This window comes from Saccoglossus kowalevskii, chromosome 19 (genome assembly GCF_978046115.1).
Source record: "Saccoglossus kowalevskii chromosome 19, keSacKowa6.1, whole genome shotgun sequence".
Classification (NCBI taxonomy): Eukaryota; Metazoa; Hemichordata; class Enteropneusta; family Harrimaniidae; genus Saccoglossus; species Saccoglossus kowalevskii.
This window is the reverse complement of record NC_140659.1, coordinates 33,022,077-33,047,752: the sequence shown is the minus strand read 5'-3', so window position 1 is coordinate 33,047,752 and position 25,676 is coordinate 33,022,077. Positions and strand designations below refer to the sequence as shown.

Here is a 25,676-nt window from a genome sequence, read left to right as displayed (position 1 = left end):
CAAAATATGTTAGACATAGCAGCAAAATTTGCAGACAATTGGAAATTAAGTTACAACAGCAACAAATCCCAAGTAATGTATTTTGGCAAAAAATTGCATAGAAAAGGCACACTCTGGAAATTAGGAAATCTGTTACTAGAAGAGACTAACACATATAAATACTTGGGAATAGTTATTTCTAAAACTATAAAGGACCATGCACAATTTACTGAAATTTACAAGAAGGGGATGAAATTAATAGCATATTGTAAAGCCATCATCAATCAACACAATAGTTACAATAGGTTTGAGTATGGTGATGTATTGTGGAAGAGTATAATTTTACCATCTATTAGCTATGGATGTGGTGTATGGTTTTTAGAAAATAACGATGATAGGAAAAAGTTAAAAAGTCTGCAATATCAGTTTGGCAAATTCCTTTTTAAAGTCAACAGAAATGTTGCTTGCTCTGCTGTATTAGGGGATTTAGGATGGGCTGATTTGAGCTACACCCTTGATACTTTTCGAATTAAATATTTGAACAGATTACAAGAAATGAATAACACCAGATGGACCAAAATTGTTTTCACAGAATTGCACAAGTCGTATGTAAACAACCGTAAGCTTACTTGGAATTGGCCAACATATGTGCACAAAGTACTTGAAACTAACGGATTAGACCATGTCTATGGGTTAAACATACCTAACAATATAAACTGGCTCAAAAGCTTTTATAAAATAAGTGAACAAAATGAAGTAAAAACGTTTGCAGATCAAATATCTAATATGAAATCACTGGAACATTACAGTTGGGTTAAAAGAAATAAGGAAAAAGAAAACTATATAAATGATCCCCTTGATCATCATGGCATATCACTGTATTTTAAAGTCAGATCTAACTCACTGGATTTAGAGGGTAATAAAATAACATGGGACAAATATAAAAGGAATGGAATGTGCAAGCTATGTAATGACGACAAAGAAGATATTTATCATTTTCTATTTTTATGCAAAGCAACTTATCATTTAAGACACAAATTTTATGGAGATTTCATGTACAAAGTTCAAAACCTTGAAGTAGACCCAACACTTATTAATAACTTTCTTTCTGGAGGAATTAATTTTAAGTTTAATGTACTTTTTAGCGACATATTGTGGAAAGTCAACAATAATTTGGGGAATATTGTATCCAAGGAAGTTAGAGTATTTATTACTCAATTGTATAAGTATAGAAAAGAAAGTTTGAATTTAATGTGATTTTTCTTCTTTCCTTTTTCAAATATGTATGAGTTGGTTGTTTTCTTCTCTTTGTTTGCCGCTCCAAAGGCTAATAAAATATTATTATTATTATTATCCACAAATTAATGAATATTCATGAGCACAGACACTGCTATGTCATAAATAAATTAGCATAATTTAAAAAAAAAATTGCATAAAGTGTAGGTGCTCCTTCTGGAGTCCTGCAGGTTGGCCTTCTTCCGCTGATCATTCGGTCCGGGTGCCAACCTACAGGACTGTGCTCAGGGCAAAGACGGAGTTACCCGATACTTACCTATTGCGTTCTAGTACATCGCAACAGTCTGTACAAATATGCGTTTCTCCCAATTTGTCATTCAGCAGTTCAGTGTCGTCAACATGGAAAGTATGATCGGTATCTCCACCGCCTCTTTCCATAATCACGCCGCCGGTACTCCCACCGATGTGAATGACCTTTGAAAACAAATGTCACGTGACTACCTTCCGCGATTATATTAATACCTCGTGTTGCTTGATTATTTAGCCTATGATCAGACCATGACAAATTAATGTTATTGAATATAAGTTCGTGAACATAAAAAATTAATTAACAAAACGGTGAGTCCTTTCTAATCTCCAAAATCTTTCACCCTTTGGAGACAACAAGAAACGAGCAAACACATTCATAAAATGGCTGCGCCCATTGGAAGAAAGTTGTTGACATGAATACATTTATTTTTTTATTTTTACTCATTTCCAAATGAATAATCACGTTTAGCCACGTTAGTGATTCGACATTGATAACTGTGACGCACTGTAGTTCACCCTTTACTGTAAAGTAAATTTCGGATCATAGTCATACTGCTATTTTTGCTGTTGACATTTAATTCGTCATCATCAATTCATCAATCTAAATTCTGAGTCACGTAAGAAATGGCGAGCAACGTGAGTGGAAATGACAGCGGGAATTTACTTGAGCGAAATGGCAATCAAGAAAGGGTGAGTATTGTTTAATGCCACAATTACATAATTTGAGTTTGATCGCATTTTAATTTTTTTCTGCGATTAATTTACCAATATTTATTATATAAGGGGGGCAGCTATCTTGTATTTAGTTTCAAGCATTTTTTTCAAGATGGCTGCGCCAATGTAGTAAATATCTGTAAATCGCATTTATTTTAGTATCACTTGTATGAGCTGACTGTGGACGTTACAACCGCAAACATTTCATTACTTGAATCTGCCCTGAGGGATCTTGACTTAATTAATCTATTAATATGTAGCAGGCAATGCCTGGTGAGCGAGCACAGAAAATAGAAATTACATACCAGGTTAACCATAGAACGTCAAAGTGTGTGAACTGTGAAGTCGAGTTGATACTGTAAAATGCTTTATTTTAGCTAGAATTGATATTTGCTGAAAAGGCATTTTGGGTGTTTTGTATGGAATTTGTTTTCACTGATTTTTGACGAGTAAGTTGAATGTAAAATATAGAAAAAAAGGTACCGGTATATTCGCATGATTTTATTTTCACTGAATCATTAAAATTATATCCAAGTGAAAATAAAGCATTTTACAGTAGTTGAATCCTGAGTTGAGTGAAATTTATCAACACATTTTCTGTTTTGAATTTGTGTTTTATTGAAATAGACAGTTATTGTTTATTTTGTTGAAATTGATTACTCGTATTTGAGTAAATTTGAGGTATTTCTTGTGTTGTAGCCACGTCCACCTATCCTGATACTGTCGACTGTTTCCAGATTTCCGACTCTAGTGGAAGTAAAAGCCATACTCTTGCGCTAACCTTTTTATAATTATTACCTTATACTAAAATATGTTTGGATATTTAGTGGTAACAAATTCCCACTTCCGGTCTGGTTAGACATAAAATACGCCACGAATATTCACTTTTGAGATATAATTTTTGGTAAGTGTTGGTTCTCAGCTTTGTCGTTCTGTACTTCGTTTAGTAATTCGAACTTCCCAGATTACGTAAAAACAGATAGTTTCGCAATTTCAACACCGAAAATGCATTGGCTTAATTATTTGCTGAGGGACGGCGGCTTAGGTATGTGCTCTGTAACTTGCAGCACATGAACCCAAAAGCATTAGGTAATCAAACAAAAATGACGTTGTACCAAAGTACAAAAAGTACATTAAAGTTCTTCATTTTTCATAGTACAAAAACTATTTTCTCCCTCGCTTATTGTGACACCCTCAAATTGATTGATTTCCTTTCCCCTCAAAAGTCAATAATGGTTTTGTCCCCCATTTTACGCTACGGCTCGAAGCAGTCTTTTTTGCTTCACATGTTTATTTGCCTTGCTGTCACTTTCATCTTCAGAGTCTTGCCGATAACGTTTTGGTTCAAATTCTTGTAGCTACCGCCAAGCAAAAACGCCGTCGAAAAAGCTAATTAGCATAATAGTGTTTTGACATTTGTCACCATTTTTAATTATCCTTGACTTTTCTGTATTCCCACGCCAGAGTGAATTACACCATATAAACAATTGTCCCCAGGAGTCTGTAATAAGAATGAGTCCATGTCCTCTATTAAAAATACACAAAGGTTTGTGTTGTTTTGGTCTTCACTGGTCACCGTGTTTCCTGGAATCAAATATCGATTGAGTCGCAATCACTGTTCCCTTTAATTTTTTTGAATCTTGAAAATACTGTGAAAATTTGCCCATTTTCCCCTTGAAATGTTTTTTCTGCATACAAAATGCATGGAAAGTTTCTCAAAAGACAAAATTTCACTGAGAAACTACAATTGAATCTGAGAAAATTGAGCGAAAATAAGGCTTAGAGGGAACACTGGTCGCAATTACCGTAGCTATCGTTGAGGTAAATAGTCTCTCATCTCTTGGTTATTAAACAGGGACTGTGGTTATTACATGTATCACTGATTTTTCATCACTAGGGTGATTCACGTCCCACATTTTTTTTCCCCGCGCGCTTCTAAAATTAACCTATCCTATTTTTGGCCTCGACCTTTTTTTGCTCGAAAGGCAAATGATCGGATGATTTCTTTTGTTTCCAATTCGCTGTTTGCCTAGATCATGGCAACTTTGTTTTTTGGTGAATATATAACATGTTCTGTTCCAATAAAGGATTTTGATATGCATAACAATTCTTAAGTTACTGAAACATCTTCTGTACTCTAAGATGGACTTCCTGTTCAACGTGTTGTTAAATGTTCGAGACACTGTACGTAAAAACACACTCTCGAACTTGACAACATATACTTATTAGTTTCGCAGCTCTCCTGGCATCAAGCAACTGACTTTTAGCTTGTTCTGGGTTGTACATGTGTACATGTATATAACAGTCAGACTAATAAGTGACTAATAAGTAAGTACTAGTAAACAGTTCGAGGCATACAGTCTATATGGGAGTCTGAATCACTTTGGCCCTGAAGATACTGTCATCACACCGGGGGGGGGGGGGGGGGGGGGGGTAGTTCAAGTCAGACCTGGTACCCAAGTATAGATTTTCAAAAAAGCCTCTAAACATGTACTTATTTTTGTGAAATTATACAGGGCAGAAACTTAAAATAAATACCCTATATACATGTACATACTAAAATCACACTGTTTCCAAGTTGAGGTAACATTAATTCATGAGATTCCTTTATTTCACACTTTATTACTATATTCTAAGTTACATCCGGTACACATGACATCACACAGTATTCCATTAATGAACAAAATTCACATTACAATCTTATGCTTACAAATAATCTGATGATTAAGCTGGAGAATACAGTAATGGGAAACATCAAGTACACAATGTAGTCAAATCAGTAAGAAAAGATACTATGGACCCTATAGTATACATAAAATGTAACTACAGAATAAATGTCAGTTAATTAATTTTTTTACAAAATCATGCAGCCAACATGGACGTGTTGACAATTCCTAAAATTGCTGAATCGCCAGTTGTGAACTTTAAATCTTGTTTATTAGGATTCCCACAGGCTAATATTTTTGTCATTTTTAGTAAAAAATATTATTTTCAATTTTGTTCTTGAAAACTCCAAGCACTATTCCTTTAATGCTCAGTATGCAGATACCTTGGGTGGACCTCTGTCAGATTTGTCCATCTCATGACAATATCTTCAATTCTCTATAAGGTAGCAGCCATCTATTACTAGTAAGCTTCTGCTTTGGCCATACTATATTTCTCAGACCCATGTACAGTCTCATATTTTTGTCACATACATCATATCAGCATGTAGCCTATGTTTATTTGTAGGAATATCTTCTAAAGGTGGTATTAAATGTCTAAAAAAATAAAACAAAAAATATAAATACATAGCAGCAAATAATGGCTTTCAAGTAAAAGACCGATAAAGATGTTGGAAAATTTGATTTGTGCAATCTATACAGTCATGTGTTATGTTAGTTATACTGTATCACTACAATGCAGTGCAGATATACATACAAATAAAGTCACATATACATATATGACCATCTGGTATATTAGTCTGTCATATCTCTTGTCCAATGCTATTATAATATCACTGGCTGCATGCACCTATCTGCAACAGAGTTTCAACTAATACAGTTATGCATATCAAAGAGGTTACACAATGGTTATTCATCATCTAATCATTATGGCAATAGTTGCAAGTTCCTTACTGCAACAATGCTTGAGCCTTGGAAGTTGTGCATATTAACAAGGTTACATGACTTTATATGGTCATTCTTTATTTCTTGTCTAATGTCATCACTATGGTACTGGTTGCATGTATATATCTACAAAAGAAATATTACAGTTGTGTATATTAATAAGCTAACTTGACCATATATGGTCATTTGATAAATTATTCATATCACTTGACCAGTGCGACCAATATTGTCTCTGGCTGCATGTTCTTATCTGCAACAGTATTTGAGATATGCCTATTTATAAAGTCACATGACCTTATATGGTCAGCTGTTATGTTTGTCTCTTGTATAATGTGTCCAATTAAAAAAAAAAACAGATTTTTATTTGCAAATCACTATCTTAATGTATTATGTATTGCTCATTCAGTATACATTATGCATTGTATGAAAAAAATGTAATAAAACATTCAAAAATCTTCTTTCCCAGAAGGGCTGGGTTTTTTGAATAGAAAGATGAATTTGGGTAGTGTGCTATATGGCCAAGAAAATGAATGTTTTGGAATTTGTCTTCAATACTGATTATGCAAATGATATGCAAAACAAAATTTGAATCAAAAATAGCCAATTTCACTTTTTTCACATAAACTATGATTGCAACTAAACCATTTGACCTGGACACATGATTTGTACAGAGTAAACTTTACTAGTAAAGTAGACACCTGCCAAATTGCACACTGATTGGACAAACAGATCATGGGCAATTGGTCAATTACTTTAAATTACATAATCCAGGATGGCGACCAAACCATGTGATTACTTGAAAATCTGAAAAGGTTTTTTGAAAATTAAAAATGGCAGCTGAAGTCACTTGACCGTTTTTTTTACGAATCTTACTCCACATAGTCCATATAGATACTGTACAAAAAAATGTAATAATCCTAAACCCTCAGAAAGTGGCGTAATTAAGCACTTCTGGGTTTTACCAAATCCAAAATGGCAGCCACACCACATTACTAATCAAAAATCTGAAAAAATCACTTTGTAGAACATGTAGAATGTATATCTCAATTTTCAGCCAAAATGGTGCAGCCATTTTTGAAAAGAAGTCTTTTGAAAATAGTGACGCAATAATAATAATAAACACTACAATAACAAAGAGCTTTCAAGCCTGAAGGGCCTTTAAAATAAATATAATAAAAATGTACATAGATCATTCAGGATTAACATTATAATTCATAAAGCCATAACAAATAATCATGCTTATGATACTGGACTCTTTATTTGAGTTTTGATATGAGAATAGTAATACATGTCACAGGTAACAAATTTGGATTAGTATTAACCAACAGATTATCCCCTATAAGTCAGAGGGTCATCAAAATCTACAGTTTCAGAGACATATTTTTAATAATTTTACTAAATTTTAAAGTAATTCAATCCACAATTTTCTAAATATATCTGGCAATATTGCTACATTGCCAAAGCCCAGGTGCTTTTACATTCCTATATTATTTAATTTGTTTCTATTGTAAAAGACTGCATATGCAAATTATATTATTATACAAGCTATGGAAGGATTAAATCCAGGTATGGCCTATGAGGGCACTGCACCGCAGAAATAGGGAGGGAGAGAAAAACACCAGGTACGGCCTATGAGGGCACTGCACCGCAGAAATAGGGAGGGAGAGAAAAACACCAGGTACGGCCTATGAGGGCACTGCACCGCAGAAATAGGGAGGGAGAGAAAAACACCAGGTACGGCCTATGAGGGCACTGCACCGCAGCAATAGGGAAGGAGAGAAAAACACCAGGCACAGCCTATGAGGGCACTGCACCACAGCAACAGGGAGGGAGAGAAAAACACATTAGGTTTCAAATTGACATAAAGAGCAAATTAAATTTAAAACCTGAATTGTTATTTTTTTATGAAATAAATGCAAAGATGTGTTTTCAATGAAGTCTCTTGTTATTTGTTGTTTATGGTAACATATCTAGCTGAAAAGGCAATGTCTTTCATACAAGAGTCAATTCTATTCTTCAATAACCAGAAGGTTATTGACCCAAGTAATTCTCTGGCATCTGACATGTTACTACAGTTGTTTCTGCATATAAATGATGTCATTGTCTTGGTATGCCTTCTCATATCCAACCTCCTCACCTTCCACCATGCATTGTAATACCTTCCATGCCTTCACAAAGTCTTTCACATATATTGGATAACATATCAGTAGTTGTCTACCACAGAGCTGCTCAGTTTTCATAGATTACATCGATAACTGCTAGAATGGATGAACCAAGGCCACAGAGACCCACTTCATTACCGTTTGATAAATTGAAACAGAATTACTTTATCCCGTTCTTCACCGATCAGAGCAAGTTACAACAGGTGCGGGTGTGGTAGTGTTTTATTCATACTATGATAATTGGCATGCAACACATGTTACTTTATAACTGTAATACTTTATCTATATATAACATGTATATTTCCATGTTAATAGCACTTGAATTCTCAATGCCCAATGCAAATTTTCGGACGTCAACATCAAATTACTTTAATTAATTAAAATCTAAATTTTTTGTATATTTTGTATGCCATAATCACTCTAGACACGAGACATCATTGTAGTCTGTCACTATTCTGACATAATTTATGTTTGGATCAAACTACTTAGGGGCATCTCTGGCAATTGTAATGCACTTTTTTTGTCATCAAATAGAAGCACCTATGGGTTAGTCAGCTCAACGTAAAGTCTCATTGCTCACCAATAATATTATATTACCAGTGAATTAAATTACATCATCATTCAGACTATTGGACATAATGGATTTGAGCAGCTTGGTCCAAAACATAATAGATTACTGTGTTCTTTCTTAAATACACTGTAAGACACTCATACACAGGATTGAATATAAAATCAGACCTTTACTTTAATTTTGCCTAGGAATGGAAAAGTAAGAAATGAAATGTAGACCAGAACAATTTTTCCATGTTTGATGTGAATACAATTGTATTGCATTATACCATGGCTGATTCCAAATTACTATTTACGTACCATGAAAACTAAAGACTGTACACAAATAGGATATCAGTACCTGTGATCTGAGGAAGCTGTCATAGTTTGTTTGAAGCAGTGGTGAACAGTGTACCATGTTCATTTGCACATGATATCACATTGTGACATTTCACCACATATTATATACTCTTCCAGGATTTAAATACTGATCATGTTTCACATGTTGATGTATCTAAACTCATATTCTTCTTAGCCTGTGTGATAATCTGGGGTAAAATAAATATGTTCTCAGAATATTGAACAGTTCATGTTAGGTTTTCTCTCAATCTCTCGCGCGACAAATTTACTGGTATTGATAATGTATGATCTTGATTTTCACCTTGCATGTATTTGTAACATAAAGTGTCCTTTCATCCATTATGGGTTGAATGCCTTAGGTTATCCATTTTTGTCCAATTGAATCTTGGCAGTGACTTTGACAACTGCATTTAACATGATGTGCTCACTAAGGGTTAAAGGTTACTTTCTCATCCTAACGTCCATGTAAAATTTGACTGTATGTGTGTGTCTGTTCCACTGATATCTCAAGAACCATACATTGATTTTTGATGAAACTTGGTGCATAGATGCTCTGGGCCAATGCGCAGATTAGATTTGGTTTTTGTAAAAATCCATGCATATTAATTACCTAATTTGCATGATAATTAGCTGATTTTTAGCTGTTCTATGACTGTTCCACTGATATCTAAAGAACCACTCATTGGATTTTGATGAAACTTGGCACATAGATGCTCCAAACTAATGCGCAGATTTGATTAGTTTTGGGTAAAAATCTGCAATATTAATTACCTAATTTGCATAATGATTAATCAATTTTCGACTGATATCTCAAGTACTAATCATCACATTTCAATAAAACTTAGTACATAGATGTCATAGGACACTGCACAAACCTGATAGTTTTTAGGGTAATATGAGTACATATTAATTACCTAATTTTCATAATTAATTAATTTTCAGCTTTTGATATTTCAAGTATTAATTATCACATTTCAATGAAATTTGGTACATAGATGTCTAAGGACACTGCTCTGACCTGATAGTTTTTAGGGTAATATCAGTACATATTAATTAGCTAATTTGCATAATTAATTAATTTTCAGCTTTTGATATTTCAAGTAGTAATCATCACATTTCAATGAAACTTGGTACATAGATGTCATAGGACACTGCACAAACCTGATAGTTTTTAGGGTAATATGAGTACATATTAATTACCTAATTTGCATAATTAATTAATTTTCAGCTTTTGATATTTAAAGTATTAATTATCACATTTCAATGAAATTTGGTACATAGATGTCTAAGGACACTGCACAGACCTGATAGTTTTTAGGGTAATATGAGTACATATTAATTACCTAATTTGCATAATTAATTAATTTTCAGATTTTGATATTTCAAGTAGTAATCATCACATTTCAATGAAACTTGGTACATAGATGTCATAGGACACTGCACAGACCTGGTAGTTTTTAAGGTAATATTAGTACATATTAATTACCTAATATGTATAATTAATTAATTTTCAGCTTTTGATATTTCAAGTAGTAATTATCACATTTCACTGAAACTTGCTACATAGTTACTTAAGGACTGTGCAGTGACCTGATTAGCTTTTGGGTAAATATTTTAAAATATTAATCACCTTATCAGCACAATTAGTTAATTTTCAGCTTTTCGTCTGATATCTCAAGTACTAATCATCATATTTCAATGAGACTTGCTATATAGATCTTATAGGACTATGCAGAGACCTGATTATTTTTAATTGGATATTAATTACCTAATTTGCATAATGTTCCACTGATATATAAAGAACCACGAGTTGGATTTTAATGAAACTTTTAAAGAGAACTATGCAGAGACCCAATTAATTTTTAGTAAATATTTATGCTTATTAATCATCTAATTAACATAATTAATACATGATATCTCAATTACTGATCATCACATTTGAATAAAATTTGGTACATAAATAGACAGCCTGATTAATTTTGGGTTAAAATTTTTTCATATTAATTCTCAAATTAGCATAAATTTTTTTGTTCTGTTCTGTTCATATTAGTTACCTGATTTACATAATTAGTTTTCAGCTATTCCATCAATATCTCATGTACAAGTAATTTTGAATTAATTTTTAATGTGTCCTCAATACTCTCAGCACACAGGAGTTCTTTCTAAGCTTTCTTTGATTTTTTAATTTTTTTTAGATATTACTTGAACCGTTTCATTACCTTCGTCAAGTTCCTGGAAAAGAAATTCGCATGAAGTTAACACAAGTAAGATGTATCTATATTTTAATAGAATTTTATTCAAGCTAATTTAGTTTAGATTCTGCACCAGTTTATTTTAACGATTAGGCTGCATCAAATAAACACAGTTAATTTGGTATTAATTTTTAATAAGTCTATTTAAATGGTTTGATTGTTTGAGAAATGACTTTCTCACTAAATTCAATATAAGACTGGATGACTTTCAGCTATAAAATGATTTTACAGTTGCCATCTTTACATTCTTCTTTGTTTTTTAATTTCAATCAAATATAATTGAACCCAGTTTTAAAGTTAAACTCAGTTGGGGACAACTATGGATGACCAACTGATTTTATTGTTAAATATGCAACAAAATCATGCATTTCTGCCAGATTTTGAGCATGCATGGATAGATTTCGTGGTACATGCCTAGAACGTACGACTATGCTGCTTGCTATGGATCTGATAATAGTCTGGTTTTGCCATATTAATCACTCTATTCTCATATTTTTCACTTTCTTTCTAGGGTTTTAATCACTGGTTGAATATACCTGAAGAGAAGTTACATGTGATTGGTGAAGTTGTACAGATGCTTCACAATGCTAGTTTACTGTGAGTTGTTTTAGTATTGAGGGGAGGGGTTCAACCAAGGATAAAATTTGAGAAGCAGAATACATAATATTTTTGCAAATCACCACTCTTGTCATAAATGAATACAGGCTGACACTTTAAAATAGATAGTATTTAGAAGAGCCAGTATGTTAAGCAAGTTTCTGACATTTTTCAATTTTCATTTGCACTTTTTATGTGTTCTATCACTTTTTTCAGTAAATGTAGATTTGATGTATTTATAATCGTTGTAAATTGTTGTCAATTATCTACATTGTAATTCATGGAAATTTTAGCTCACTCTATCAAATTTGACAAACACTGATGTTCTTTCAGATGAGTAAAGTTTATAGAAAGTAATAAAATGGTTTACATGTTTTGCATAGCCTTTCAGCAAGTGGAGTTTTGGGGTGTTTATATCTTCTAATACGGTGCCGATTTAATTTCATTATTAACTTGCTTATATATATGTTCAAGCTTTAAAGTTCAAATTCTCCCTATTATTTTTGTCTTTATTGTAATATTTGTTAGGTATTTGGTCTTAGATCACAATTGCTTTACTGTCAATATTGGTGTAAATATGCTAATTACCTTCTCTGAAAAACTTAGTCTTTAATTAAGGTAGAGATGCAGGATCGTGGGCACTTTGGAGTGACATTTTTTTTTTTTGCTTTTTATTATCCAAAAAGTCTTGGCTATAGACTGTTGAAATTGTGTAGAATTGTGAATAGTGGAACATACTCAATAACAGGTGCAAAATTATCTCTTTTGAATGCTTAGCAAGATTTAGCAAGGCTGTACATAAATAATATAAAAAAAAACATGGTGAAAAAAATAAATGACGGGATCTCCATATTATGCACTGTATTTAACTTTTTACAAAACGATAATACATTTAAATTTGAAACTGTAACAGCCATTTTAATTATGAGCATTAGCAAACTTCTTACTGAGTGAATTGTTATGCAAATTAGCAATTATCTCAGCTTCCTTTTTAGTGCACATTCCAGAACTTTAAAAAAAAATAGCTCCTAGATGCTTTGACCTTTTCTTTTGAAATTTTCACAAATGATTGACAATGTGTTTATCTTCAAAACGCCATCGGGGCATTGTTTTTAGTTGAATAGTGTTACAGCAATCGTACAGACAACTAGCCTGGGTGTTAATTTATGCATAAACTTGAAGTACCCGGTAGTGAAATTTGAGCTGCTGCCCTACAAAATTGACAACTGGTAGACAGTTTTCAAGACGGCGCTTTCTTCATAGTAAACACATGTACCCATAAACCAATTTTGACAGGAAACAGAAGCATGGTTTAGCAGCTAATTGTTTTTAAATCACTTTTGTCCAAAAAAGCCATTTTTGTGCATATTTCAAACTACAGTGTCCATAAAAAACAAAACTTTAAAATTCATACAATAAGCTTTCCGAAAATATATAGTTTTGTGGACAAGGGAGGTCATTTTGGTTTCCTAATTAACTAATTAAAATACCTGTCAGGTAAACTGCATCTCTACCTTAAATAAATAAATTGAAGGGGGTTACTGAGATTTGTCCATTGCTATATGTTCATTTTTCTTATTCTTTCTAATATTTTAATTTTTTTTCAGAATTGATGACATTGAAGACAACTCAAAATTGCGACGTGGAATTCCAGTTGCTCACAACATATATGGCATTCCACATACAATTAACTGTGCCAACTATGTTTTCTTTCTTGCATTACAAAAACTACTTAATTTGAATAATGCTCAAGTTACACAAGTTTATACAGGTACATTCTTTTTAGCTCCTCTTTCCAGTTTGTCAAGCGGAGCTTATCATATGAGTGATTGTCTGTTGGCGTCCATCGTCTGAGTCAACTTGCTACTTTTTTACTTCTTCTTGAAAACCACATGCCTGATTGATTTGAAATTTGGTGTATATGTAACTTGGATGACCTCACTTAGATTTGTTCATTTCATGATGATATCTTTAATTCTCTAATTTTGGTGATTATTTTTATCATTTGTTGAAAAAAGTGATATTTTCAACTTTTTGTTGAAAATTGTGTGGCCAATTGTTTTGATATTATACATACAAGTACTACACTTAGATTTGTGATTATATCTTTAATTCTCTAATTTTGGTCAATATTTTTGTAATTTTTGGTAAAAAGTGATATTTTCGACTTCTTGTTGAAAACCCTAAGTCTGATTGCTTTGCTATTACATATATAGGTACTACAGGTAAACCTCTCTCAGTTTTGTTCATTTATGATGATATCTTCAATTCTCTAATTTTAATGATTAATTTTGTCTTTTTTGGTAAAAACTGATATTTTCGAATGCTTGTTGAATACAGCAAGTCCGATTGCTTTGATACTATACATATTGTTCATTTGCTAATGATAGCTTCAGTTCTTTAATTGAAATGTGCATTGCTAACAGCGGAGCTATCTCAGCCGACAGGCTGCTTGTTTTTGACTCCCATGTGTGAAGTACATAATGGGAGTCTTTGCAGTTAGTGTGTGTGTGTGTACTTGGATTGCTATATGTTGCGAGGACAAAAATACAGATATATAGCAACTTCGAGGACATACACACCTTCCGAGGACCTTTTTCATAGTTCTCGGAAAACATAATTTATATTAATAGTTAATTCGATTATTAATACGTTTTGCGTAGCTTAGGTTTAGTATCGGGGGAAGGTATGGTTCACGTTATATTAATATAATTGTACCATACCTTACCCCGATAGTAAACCTAAGCTTCGCAAACATTTCTATGTTCAGTCACGGGATATTCAACTCTTGTTTAATTAAACTTAATTAAAATGCAATTCTCCATTTTATTGCATTGTAATTGAGTTTAATTAAACTCCAATTAAAACTCAACCCTATATAGGAACGCGTTTTAATCGAGTTCATATCGCAACTATATTAAAAGTTAAGTCCTCGGAACATATAGCAATACAAGTATGTGTGTGTGTGTATGTGTGTCCGACTGTTCCACTGCTATCTCAAGAATCATACATCGGTTTTTGATGAAACTTGATGCATAGATGCTCTGGGCCAATGCGCAGATTTGATTAGGTTTTGGTAAAAATCCATGCTCGTTAATTCCCTAATTTGCATGATAATTAGCTAATTTTTAGCTGTTCTATGACTGTTCCACTGATATCTAAAGAACCACTAATTGGATTTTGATGAAACTTGGTACATAGATGCTCTGAACATATGTGCAGATTTGATTAGTTTTTGGTAAAAATCCGTGCATATTAATTACCTAATTTGCATGATAATTAGCTAATTTTTAGCGGTTGCATGACTGTTCCACTGATATCTAAACAACCACTCATTGGATTTTGATAAAACTTCGTACATAGATGCTCTGAACTAATGCTAGGTTTTGATTAGTTTTTGGTAATAATCCGTGAATACTAATTACCTAATTTGCATAATGATTAGTCAATTTTCAGTTTTTCTACTGATATCTCAAGTACTAATCATCACATTTCAATGAAACTTGGTACATAGATGTCATATGACACTGCACAGACCTGATAGTTTTTATGGTAATATCAGTACATATGAATTACCTAATTCGCATAATTAATTAATTTTCAGCATTTGATATAAGTAGTGAGGATTACATTTCAATGAAACTTGGTACATACATGTAGATCCTTTAGGACTATCCAGAGACCTGATTAGTTTTAGGGTAAATAATTGTGCATATTAATTACCCAATTTGCATAATTAATTAATTTTTCAGCTTTCACACTCATTTCTCAAGTACTAATCATCACATTTCAATGAAACTTTGTTCATGGATGCTGTAGTAGGACAATAGGCAGACCTGATAGTTTTTAGGGTAATATCAGTGCATATTAATTACCTAATTTGAATAATTAATTAATTTTCAGCTTTCACACTGATTTCTCAAGTACTAATCATCACATTTCAATGAAACTTTGTACATGGATGCTGTAGGACAATAGACAGACCTGAATAATTGTGGGTTACAATCTGTACATATTAATTAATAATTTGCATAATTAACCAGTTTTAAGCTATCACACTGATATCTAAAGTACTAATTATTCCATTTCAATGAAACTTAGTACAAAGATGATCTAGGACAATGTACAAACCTGTGATGTCTTCAATTCTTTAATTGCGCATTCCTAACAGCGGAGCTATCTCAGCTGAGAGACTGCTTGTTTATTATAATAAATATTGGTAGCCTGGTAACCAGGTTGTGTTGTACAAGTAAGGGTCCCTTGCCTTCTTATAAAAGTCTGGATGATGAGTATGTAACTCACTCATGTTGCTTTTCTAAATATGCGTTTTCCTTATACAATGTCAACTGATAGTTCCCACAGCAATGAAAAATGCAACCACTCCATTCTCTATGACTTTATTAATTTATAAAACATTGGTTAATGAGTAAAATCTTAGTATTAAAGTAAATGGCTTACTCCGCAGAACATACAGCTTACCAGGATATCTTGGAACAGTTTGATGAGTTAAAGTATAAGATGGTTGCCATGGTGTCCAATATGGTATTTATTAACACCTCACTCACCTAGTGTCAATACTAAATGTTTTATGAATATAAAAGTATATAAATTCAAATTGGCTGTTAGAATTCCAATCCAGCAATGGTTCTGTGAAACAATAGTGAAAATAAATTAATAATAATGAGTTAACATTTGATTTAGTGGGCAGGTTGCATCCCATATGGATAAGATGAAAGCATATTGGCATATCTTGGGCCAATCCAACTCTTGAGCCAATCACAATAATATTTGAATTGAGTTTATGCCTTTATAAACTATGGTACAGGTTTCTGTCGCACAATGTACAATCATACATTAAATTGATTGTATTGTATCTTTATTTTCAGAACAATTATTGTCATTACATGAAGGTCAAGGTATGGATATATGGTGGAGGGATGCATATGTATGTCCTACTGAAGAAGAATACAAAGATATGGTGATTAAAAGTGAGTACAGATAACTGTATCACAGGTCTGCTCCAGTCATAGTTGTAAAAGTGAGTACAGATAACTGCATCTCTGGTCTGCTCCAGTCATAGTTGTAAAAGTGAGTACAGATAACTGTATCTCAGGTCTGCTACAGTCATAGTTGTAAAAGTGAGTACAGATAACTGTGTCTCAGGTCTACTCCAGTCATAGTTGTAAAAGTGAGTACAAAAAACTGCATCTCTGGTCTGCTCCAGTCATAGTTGTGAAAGTTAGTACAGATAACTGTATATCAGGTCTGCTCCAGTCATAGTTGAAAAAGTGAGTACAGATAACTGTATCTCAGGTCTGCTCCAGTCATAGTTGTAAAAGTGAGTACAGATAACTGTATCTCAGGTCTGCTCCAGTCATAGTTGTAAAAGTGAGTACAGATAACTGTGTCTCAGGTCTGCTCCAGTCATAGTTGTAAAAGTGAGTACAGATAACTGTATCTCAGGTCTGCTCCAGTCATAGTTGTAAAAGTGAGTACAGATAACTGTGTCTCAGGTCTGCTCCAGTCATAGTTGTAAAAGTGAGTACAGATAACTGTATCTCAGGTCTGCTCCAGTCATAGTTGTAAAAGTGAGTACAGATAACTGTATCTCAGGTCTGCTCCAGTCATAGTTGTAAAAGTGAGTACAGATAACTGTGTCTCAGGTCTGCTCCAGTTATAGTTGTAAAAGTGAGTACAGATAAGTGTATATCAGGTCTGCTCCAGTCATAGTTGTAAAAGTGAGTACAGATAACTGTATCTCAGGTCTGCTCCAGTCATAGTTGTAAAAGTGAGTACAGATAACTGTATCTCAGGTCTGCTCCAGTTATAGTTGTAAAAGTGAGTACAGATAACTGTATATCAGGTCTGCTCCAGTCATAGTTGTAAAAGTGAGTACAGATAACTGTATCTCAGGTCTGCTCCAGTCATAGTTGTAAAAGTGAGTACAGATAACTGTATCTCAGGTCTGCTCCAGTCATAGTTGTAAAAGTGAGTACAGATAACTGTGTCTCAGGTCTGCTCCAGTCATAGTTGTAAAAGTGAGTACAGATAACTGTATCTCAGGTCTGCTCCAGTCATAGTTGTAAAAGTGAGTACAGATAACTGTATCTCAGGTCTGCTCCAGTCATAGTTGTAAAAGTGAGTACAGATAACTGTGTCTCAGGTCTGCTCCAGTCATAGTTGTAAAAGTGAGTACAGATAACTGTATCTCAGGTCTACTCCAGTCATAGTTGTAAAAGTGAGTACAAAAAACTGCATCTCTGGTCTGCTCCAGTCATAGTTGTGAAAGTTAGTACAGATAACTGTATCTCAGGTCTGCTCCAGTTATAGTTGTAAAAGTGAGTACAGATAACTGTATCTCAGGTCTACTCCAGTCATAGTTGTAAAAGTGAGTACAAAAAACTGCATCTCTGGTCTGCTCCAGTCATAGTTGTGAAAGTTAGTACAGATAACTGTATCTCAGGTCTGCTCCAGTTATAGTTGTAAAAGTGAGTACAGATAACTGTATCTCAGGTCTGCTCCAGTCATAGTTGTAAAAGTGAGTACAGATAACTGTATCTCAGGTCTGCTCCAGTCATAGTTGTAAAAGTGAGTACAGATAACTGTGTCTCAGGTCTGCTCCAGTCATAGTTGTAAAAGTGAGTACAGATAACTGTATCTCAGGTCTACTCCAGTCATAGTTGTAAAAGTGAGTACAGATAACTGTATCTCAGGTCTGCTCCAGTCATAGTTGTAAAAGTGAGTACAGATAACTGTGTCTTAGGTCTGCTCCAGTCATAGTTACAGATAATAGTTACAAAAAACAGAAATTGTAATTACTGTAATTTTCGTTATTCATGCTGTTTTATGCTTGCCTAGAAAAAACCTTTGTGGCTTTCTCTCACTGGTAAATCATGTGTCTCTCTGGTAATTCATGTGTCTCTCTGGTAATTCATGTGTCTCACTGGTAAATCATGTGTCTCACTGGTAAATCATGTGTCTCACTGGTAAATCATGTGTCTCTCTGGTAAATCATGTGTCTCTTTGGTAAATCACGTGTCTCTCTGGTAAATCACGCGTCTCACTGTTAAATCACGCGTCTCACTGTTAAATCACGCGTCTCACTGTTAAATCATATGTCTCACTGTTAAATCATATGTCTCACTGGTAAATCATGTGTCTCACTGGTAAATCATGTGTCTCACTGGTAAATCATGTGTCTCACTGGTAAATCATGTGTCTCACTGGTAAATCATGTGTCTCACTGGTAAATCATGTGTCTCTCTTGTAAATCATGTGTCTCTCTGGTAAATCACGTGCCTCACTGGTAAATCACGTGTCTCACTGGTAAATCATGTGTCTCTGTTAAATCATGTGTCTCTGTTAAATCATGTGTCTCACTGGTAAATCATGTGTCTCACTAGTAAATCATGTGTCTCACTGGTAGATCATGCGTCTCACTGGTAAATCACAAATTTCACTGGTAAATCATGTGTCTCACTGGTAAATCACGTGTCTCACTGGTAAATCACGTGTCTCACTGGTAAATCATGTGTCTCACTGGTAAATCATGTGTCTCACTGGTAAATCATGTGTCTCACTGGTAAATCACGTGTCTCACTGGTAAATCACGTGTCTCACTGGTAAATCACGTGTCTCACTGGTAAATTGCGTGTCTCACTCGTAAATTGCGTGTCTCACTAGTAAATCACACGTCTCACTGGTAGATCATGCATCTCACTGGTAAATCATGCGTCTCACTGGTAAATCATGTGTCTCACTGGTAAATCACACGTCTCACTGGTAGATCATGCATCTCACTGGTAAATCATGCGTCTCACTGGTAAATCATGTGTCTCACTGGTAAATCACAAATCTCACTGGTAAATCATGTGTCTCACTGGTAAATCACGCGTCTCACTGGTAATTCACGTGTCTCACTGGTAATTCACGTGTCTCACTGGTAATTCACGTGTCTGGTAAATCACGTGTTTCACTGGTAGATCACGCGTATCACTGTAGCATGAATAATGTCTCACTGGTAATTCACGTGTCTCACTGGTAAATCATGTGTTTCACTGGTAGATCACGCGTATCACTGTAGCATGAATAATGTCTCACTGGTAAATCACGTGTCTCACTGGTAGATCACGCATATCACTGTAGCATGAATAATGTCTCACTGGTAAATCACGTGTCTCACTGGTAAATCACGTGTCTCACTGGTAAATCACGCGTCTCACTGGTAGATCATGCATCTCACTGGTAAATCATGCGTCTCACTGGTAAATCATGTGTCTCACGTGTAAATCATGTGTCTCACGGGTAAATCATGTGTCTCACGGGTAAATCATGTGTCTCACTGGTAAATCATGTGTCTCACTGGTAAATCACGTGTCTCACTGGTAAATCACGTGTCTCACTGGTAAATCATGTGTCTCACTGGTAAATCATGTGTCTCACTGGTAAATCACATGCAACCCTGCATAATTCATGCCTAACATTACAAGAATATTTACAGTTCACTTCGTTTTAATTCTAGAAACTGGTGGGTTATTTGGACTAGGAATTAGGTTAATGCAGATATTCAGTGAGAATAAATGGTAGGCCTTTTAATTAACTCCGTTCACACATTTACTAAATAACTATTATAATTTTACAACTGTATCTCCAAAAAAAGTGACATGGTGGCTTTGGGAACAAATATTGATTATGATGTTTATTTATTTATTTATTTATTTATTTATTTATTTATTTATTTATTTATTTATTTATTGACAGTGATTTCAAGCCATTATGGGAAAATCTTGGTCTATATTTCCAAATCCGAGATGATTATGCAAATTTGAAATCCCCAGAGTACAAAGAGAATAAAAGTTATGCTGAAGATTTAACAGAAGGCAAATTCTCATTCCCTCTTATCCATGCAATCAAAACACAGCCAGAAAATACACAAGTCATGAGTATATTGAAACAACGCACAACAGATAACGACATAAAGAAGTACTGTATAGAGTTCTTAGATAAGGTAACCATGACGATTTCAGCTTCCATTTTAGAAATATGTAATCCTGGATAAAATGTCTAGGTTTCACAACATCTCATGAATTCTTCTTTCGCATCAAGAGACATGCATTATTGGCAGCAGCTTGGCAACTGACCCATGAATTTCTTCATGTATTGATTGACAGGCATCTTGTAGCATGATTGAGCTATGCTCTCATTGATTGAAGTAGAGTGGGTGAAAACAAAACAAACATTCTGCCAATCACATGCCTTCTCACATACCACACTTTAGTACTAAGAGATACTATGTGATTATATTCATCTCTTTTCCCCAAATTTGACCTAAGGCTACACCGATTTAATTTTATGGATGACATCCGCGCGCGCATTAGTTTTCGCATGTTCTCAAAAAAAAAAAAAAAAAATCTCCGACGACGAGTCTCCACAGATCGGTTTTCTGTCCGTAACTTGCCGACTCATATTGTTGCAAAGCGCCGACTTGTCGTAAAACTCGTTTTACACTACCTCAAAACCAAACTCCGCACAGTTAGATGCGCGTTACGTAAAGCACAAAGACCTATGGGAAAGAGATTGCCTCAAAACATGCAAATTTTGCCATAAATGATCCAACATGGCGACCACACCACCAAAATACGCGAGCATAAAAGTTCAGAGGTGAAACGGAGGGATTGTTGTAGACTGGTACGCAATTGACTTTGGCCAGGGAGACATTTACACAGCTGTACGAGAGGTCGGTGGCGGCAAGCGAGTTTCGCCCAGACAACTTTGAGAACATATTATTCAGAGTGGCTGTCCCGCGTTTCTTCTGCAATGATGAGAGAAATGGGAGAGGAGTGGAGGTGTATGGTGGCCTAAAAGTCGGTCAGGCGACAAATCAGTTCGGTTGCTTTGTCCGCATTGAAGTCGACAAAACTGCAACAAAAGCAGCAGAAGCTCCTTGGCCGAAGTCCCCTTACGGGGTGACATTGGTGTTTTCTTTTCAATATCGAGCCTCTTATATATTGTTACATAGTTGAAGTAGTTCTAGAGCATTTGTGTCTACACTTAGTCTATCTGAAGTGTCACTTTAAAAGCTGTAGTTTGAATGTCAAAGAAGTGAATTTCCAGGTTGCTGTTGACAAACTTATTGTTCATTTTTAATTAATGTTTTTTTCAAGACAACACAGTAAGTTTTTCTTTATTATTGAGTTGATGTGTATGCTTTTGGCAATGCTAACATCTGCCTTATCCTCTTGCCTTTTCAAAGTCAAAGGTGATGATACCTGTGACAGTAATACAGTACGAAATGTGTACATCAACATGTGCCTCCTACAAATAAAGACTTGTTGTTTTTTTTGATACACTGGTTAAATTCGTAATAATAGCTCCGTAATCCTGTGGTTTTAGCAGCATTTTTTTTTTTTGCCGATTTTTTTTTTTTTTCGCCCTCTCGCATTAGTTTTGGATGTCATCCATAAAATTAAATCAGTGTGGCCTAATGAACCATCATATGTCTTGATAATATAATTTATTTTTACAGGTTGGCTCGTTTGATTATACTAAGTCTGTACTTTTGGATCTGGAAGAGAAGTAAGTATATAGTGAATTGTGGTGGTTGAACAGCTTGGTTTCTTCAGTATAAATCCAGTATTGAAATAATATACAAGTACATACAACATGTATTACAGTATTGAAATAATATACAAGTACATACAACATGTATTACAGTATTGAAATAATATACAAGTACATACAACATGTATTACAGTAATTATTGGGCACGAAGTGTAAAAAATAATCTAACCAAGAAAATACATTAATGAGTCCTTGTTTCAGACGCAGCCTGAAAAAGGGAGGATAGTTTCTTATTTCCGGTTTCCATCCGTGACATCTCTAACATTTTCTCAGAAACTCTCCAGCAGATATCGATGAAACTTGGCAGGTTGATGAACAAGTCTCTGTTGAATATGCACGTAATTTTTTTACCAGATCTGAAAATCCTAAGTGGGTCTTTTTCATGATTTTCACCCAAAATTACCTCTCCCTACAACACTGAGAGAACAACTGAACATGCTCAGAATAAATAATTAGCTTAGATTGTAATGCTAGGGTTTTCAGTGATGTCATGACCTTGATCTGAATCAGTGACAGAAATGGACTACTGTCTGGTTTTTGTTTGGTTTTATGAAAAATTAATGCTGAAATCCTGAAACAAGCGACGGTCGAAATAGCTCCACTGTCTTCATTATCATGGAACAAGAATCAGTAAAGTGGCATTGTGGTTGTAATATTCATAGTCAGTCATTCAGAGAACATTGCACTTGAGTTACAGTTGCTTGCAGTTGCAATTATGAACTTTTGTAGTGTTCATAAGGATAGTGCATTTCATTGGACAAACATTATTGAGGCTAAACTTGAAATGAGAAAAATGTTCACTAAAAATCCAAATTTGCATATTTTGACACAAATTTAACAAATTTGACAGAGGACCACCCCACGTATCATTGCTGGAAATATGAAAACATTAGGATTCACGGTTTCAAACTAGTTGTTGAAAATAACATTTTTTACCGAAAATGACAAAAATATTCACTAAAAATCCAAATTTGCATATTTTGAAACGAATTTAACAAATCAGGACCATCCCACGTATCCTTGCTGCAAACATGAAAACAATTGGACCTACGGTTTTGGACTAGTTGTCGAAAATAACATTTTTTACCAAAATTGACAAAAATATTCACTAAAAATCCAAATTTGCCTATTTTGACACAAATTTAACAAATCTGACAGAGGACCACCCCACGTATCATTGCCGGAAATATGAAAGCATTTGGATTTACGGTTTTGGACTAGTTGTCGAAAATAACATTTTTCCCAAAATGACAAACATATTCACTAAAAATCCAAAATTCCATATTTTGACACAAATTTAACAAATCTGACAGAGGACCACCCCAAGTACCTTTGGTACAAATATGAATGTAATTGGTCAAGTACTTTTGAAGAAGAAGTTGTTTAAAGGAAAACTTCATGCGGGATGCTGGAGAGACCCCTATACCAACAGCTCCGCTGGGTCATCTGTGATGACAGTGGAGCTAAAAAGTGGTCAGAAATGTTGTTGTATATTATATCTTTAAACTGTAAAAATTGCATTCCAATATAAAGAGCCATCACTGAAATACTGGGTCACAAAGTTGAAGATCAGTGAAAACACTTTGCAAGTTACTGTTTATAAATCTTGGCCAGGCACATTGACACATTGTTGTAAGGGCTAGTGGATAAATGGGTGGTACATGTACCATTACAAATCTCAGTGAAAACTGTAGACCTGAATTAACAAAGGTACATCAAGGTTTACTCAGATTTATGAATGCAGTTTCTTGAGCATGTATACATGCATGAGACATAGTTTGGTTGCACTTGTGTAATCTGAGATTTTGGACATGGGTCAATGGAATTTGTCAGTTATCAGTACAATACTAGATTAAGGGAAACCACTTTATGATGAGTTGTACCCACATAGAATACATACTAATTCAACTGTTTGCAGATGTTCCATGTATTATTTTATAATTAAATGACGGGGACTGTGACATTCACATTTTGTCATTTATATTATCTTCAATATTATCTAATGATTTAGCTTGTGTGTAGTATTCAAAATATTTTATAAATGAAGTGCATGATAAACATCAGGAATCCCAGAATACTTTCCTGTGGTACCCAACAAGTGATTTCTGAGATGCCTGTACTGATTTTGTACAATGCTGATACAAACAGTCATGATGGTCTTTTTTCTCAGTCATGCCTGTCAAACTTAAAAATTAACTTCAAAATAGTACCATCACACGTTCAAATACCAAAGTCAATTATTATTTTCACTGATGTTGATGTAATCTCTATTTTCTATTTCAGGTTGCGAGTTCAAATTGCTGAGTTGGGAGGAAACCCATACTTATTAGCATTCATTGATGAAATGCATACTGTCTATTTGGTTCACTGAATGCGAGTGGGGATAGAAAAACCAAACAGCTGATCCCCATTCCGTTTTCTCATCAATAAGATTAAAGCTGAAACAAGTTACTATTGTATTATCTGAATGTTTCCATTTTATGTCAGACTGTGATATTCTTGTCATAAAACATATTGCCACAAAGTCAGTATGTACTTGAATTGTATTAATTTCTGTGTCTAGTAAACAAAAGTGAGATACTGTTTGTATATTAGGTAACAGACAGGTGCAATGATGGGTGACCAGTTGTTGAGTCTAAAACGAATAAAAATTATTGATTGTTATCAAGCAATGTTCATCACTGCATAAGAGATTAAGATTAAACATACCGGGTAGCAATTGTTTGTGATCTCTTTATTAGTCCCCGTTCGGACGCAGTCCGAAAACGGGGACTTATGTTTTGACGTCCGTGCGTGCGTGCGTCTATGCGTGCATCCGGACCTGTATCTTAGAAATGCCTGGACAATCACAATCAAACTTCACACATACATCATATATGATATTATACATATGCACGTCAATTTGTTTCACGTTCTGATTCAAGATGGCCGAATGGCGGCCATTTTTGTGCTAAAAATCATCAAAATCAAGCATTTCTCGGGTGTTTACAGATGGATTTTGTTCAAACTTAGTATTATACATTAGACATTATAGGACCTTGATGCACATCATTTTGTTTTATGATCTGATTCAAGATGGCCGAATGGCTGCCATTTTTGTGCTGAAAAATCCTAAAAATCAAGCATTTCTCGGCTGTTTACAAATGAATTTTGTTCAAACTCGATATATACATTAGACATTATGGGACTTTGATGCAAATAATTTTGTTTTTCAGATAAGATTCAAAATGACCAACTGGTGGCCATTTTGTTTCAATGAATCTGGTTCTCGTGCCATATCTCTGACTTGC

The 25,676-nt window shown here is 34.3% G+C and overlaps 2 protein-coding genes across 6 annotated transcripts in view; one reads left to right on the top strand and one right to left on the bottom strand.

Annotated features, from left to right (window-relative positions):
• The window catches only part of LOC100372595 (uncharacterized), a 29,199-nt gene extending 27,497 nt beyond the window's left edge, over positions 1 to 1,702 (bottom strand). The window contains exon 1 of the mRNA XM_085493969.1: positions 1,532 to 1,702. Coding sequence (XP_085350095.1) covers positions 1,532 to 1,653 — 122 coding nt within the window. The 5' untranslated portion in view covers positions 1,654 to 1,702. The remainder of the gene's footprint in view (positions 1 to 1,531) is intronic.
• Positions 1,522 to 25,105, top strand: LOC100371847 (geranylgeranyl pyrophosphate synthase-like). 5 transcript variants are annotated; one of them, XM_085493965.1, is made up of 10 exons: positions 1,522 to 2,214; positions 8,070 to 8,211; positions 11,113 to 11,181; positions 11,681 to 11,766; positions 13,374 to 13,537; positions 16,653 to 16,754; positions 20,288 to 20,348; positions 20,527 to 20,773; positions 22,292 to 22,341; positions 24,670 to 25,105. In XM_085493965.1, the coding sequence occupies exons 2-10, from the start codon at positions 8,110 to 8,112 to the stop codon at positions 24,755 to 24,757; spliced, it is 969 nt and encodes a 322-aa protein (XP_085350091.1). In that variant the 5' UTR covers positions 1,522 to 2,214; positions 8,070 to 8,109; the 3' UTR covers positions 24,758 to 25,105. The 5 variants fall into 5 exon arrangements, with proteins under 5 accessions (XP_085350091.1, XP_085350093.1, XP_085350092.1 ...); XM_085493967.1 differs by lacking the exon at positions 8,070 to 8,211 and adding an exon at positions 10,289 to 10,379 and having other exon boundaries at positions 1,531 to 2,214; XM_085493968.1 differs by lacking the exon at positions 1,522 to 2,214 and adding an exon at positions 10,289 to 10,379 and having other exon boundaries at positions 8,181 to 8,211.
• The last annotated feature ends 571 nt before the right edge of the window (positions 25,106 to 25,676 follow it).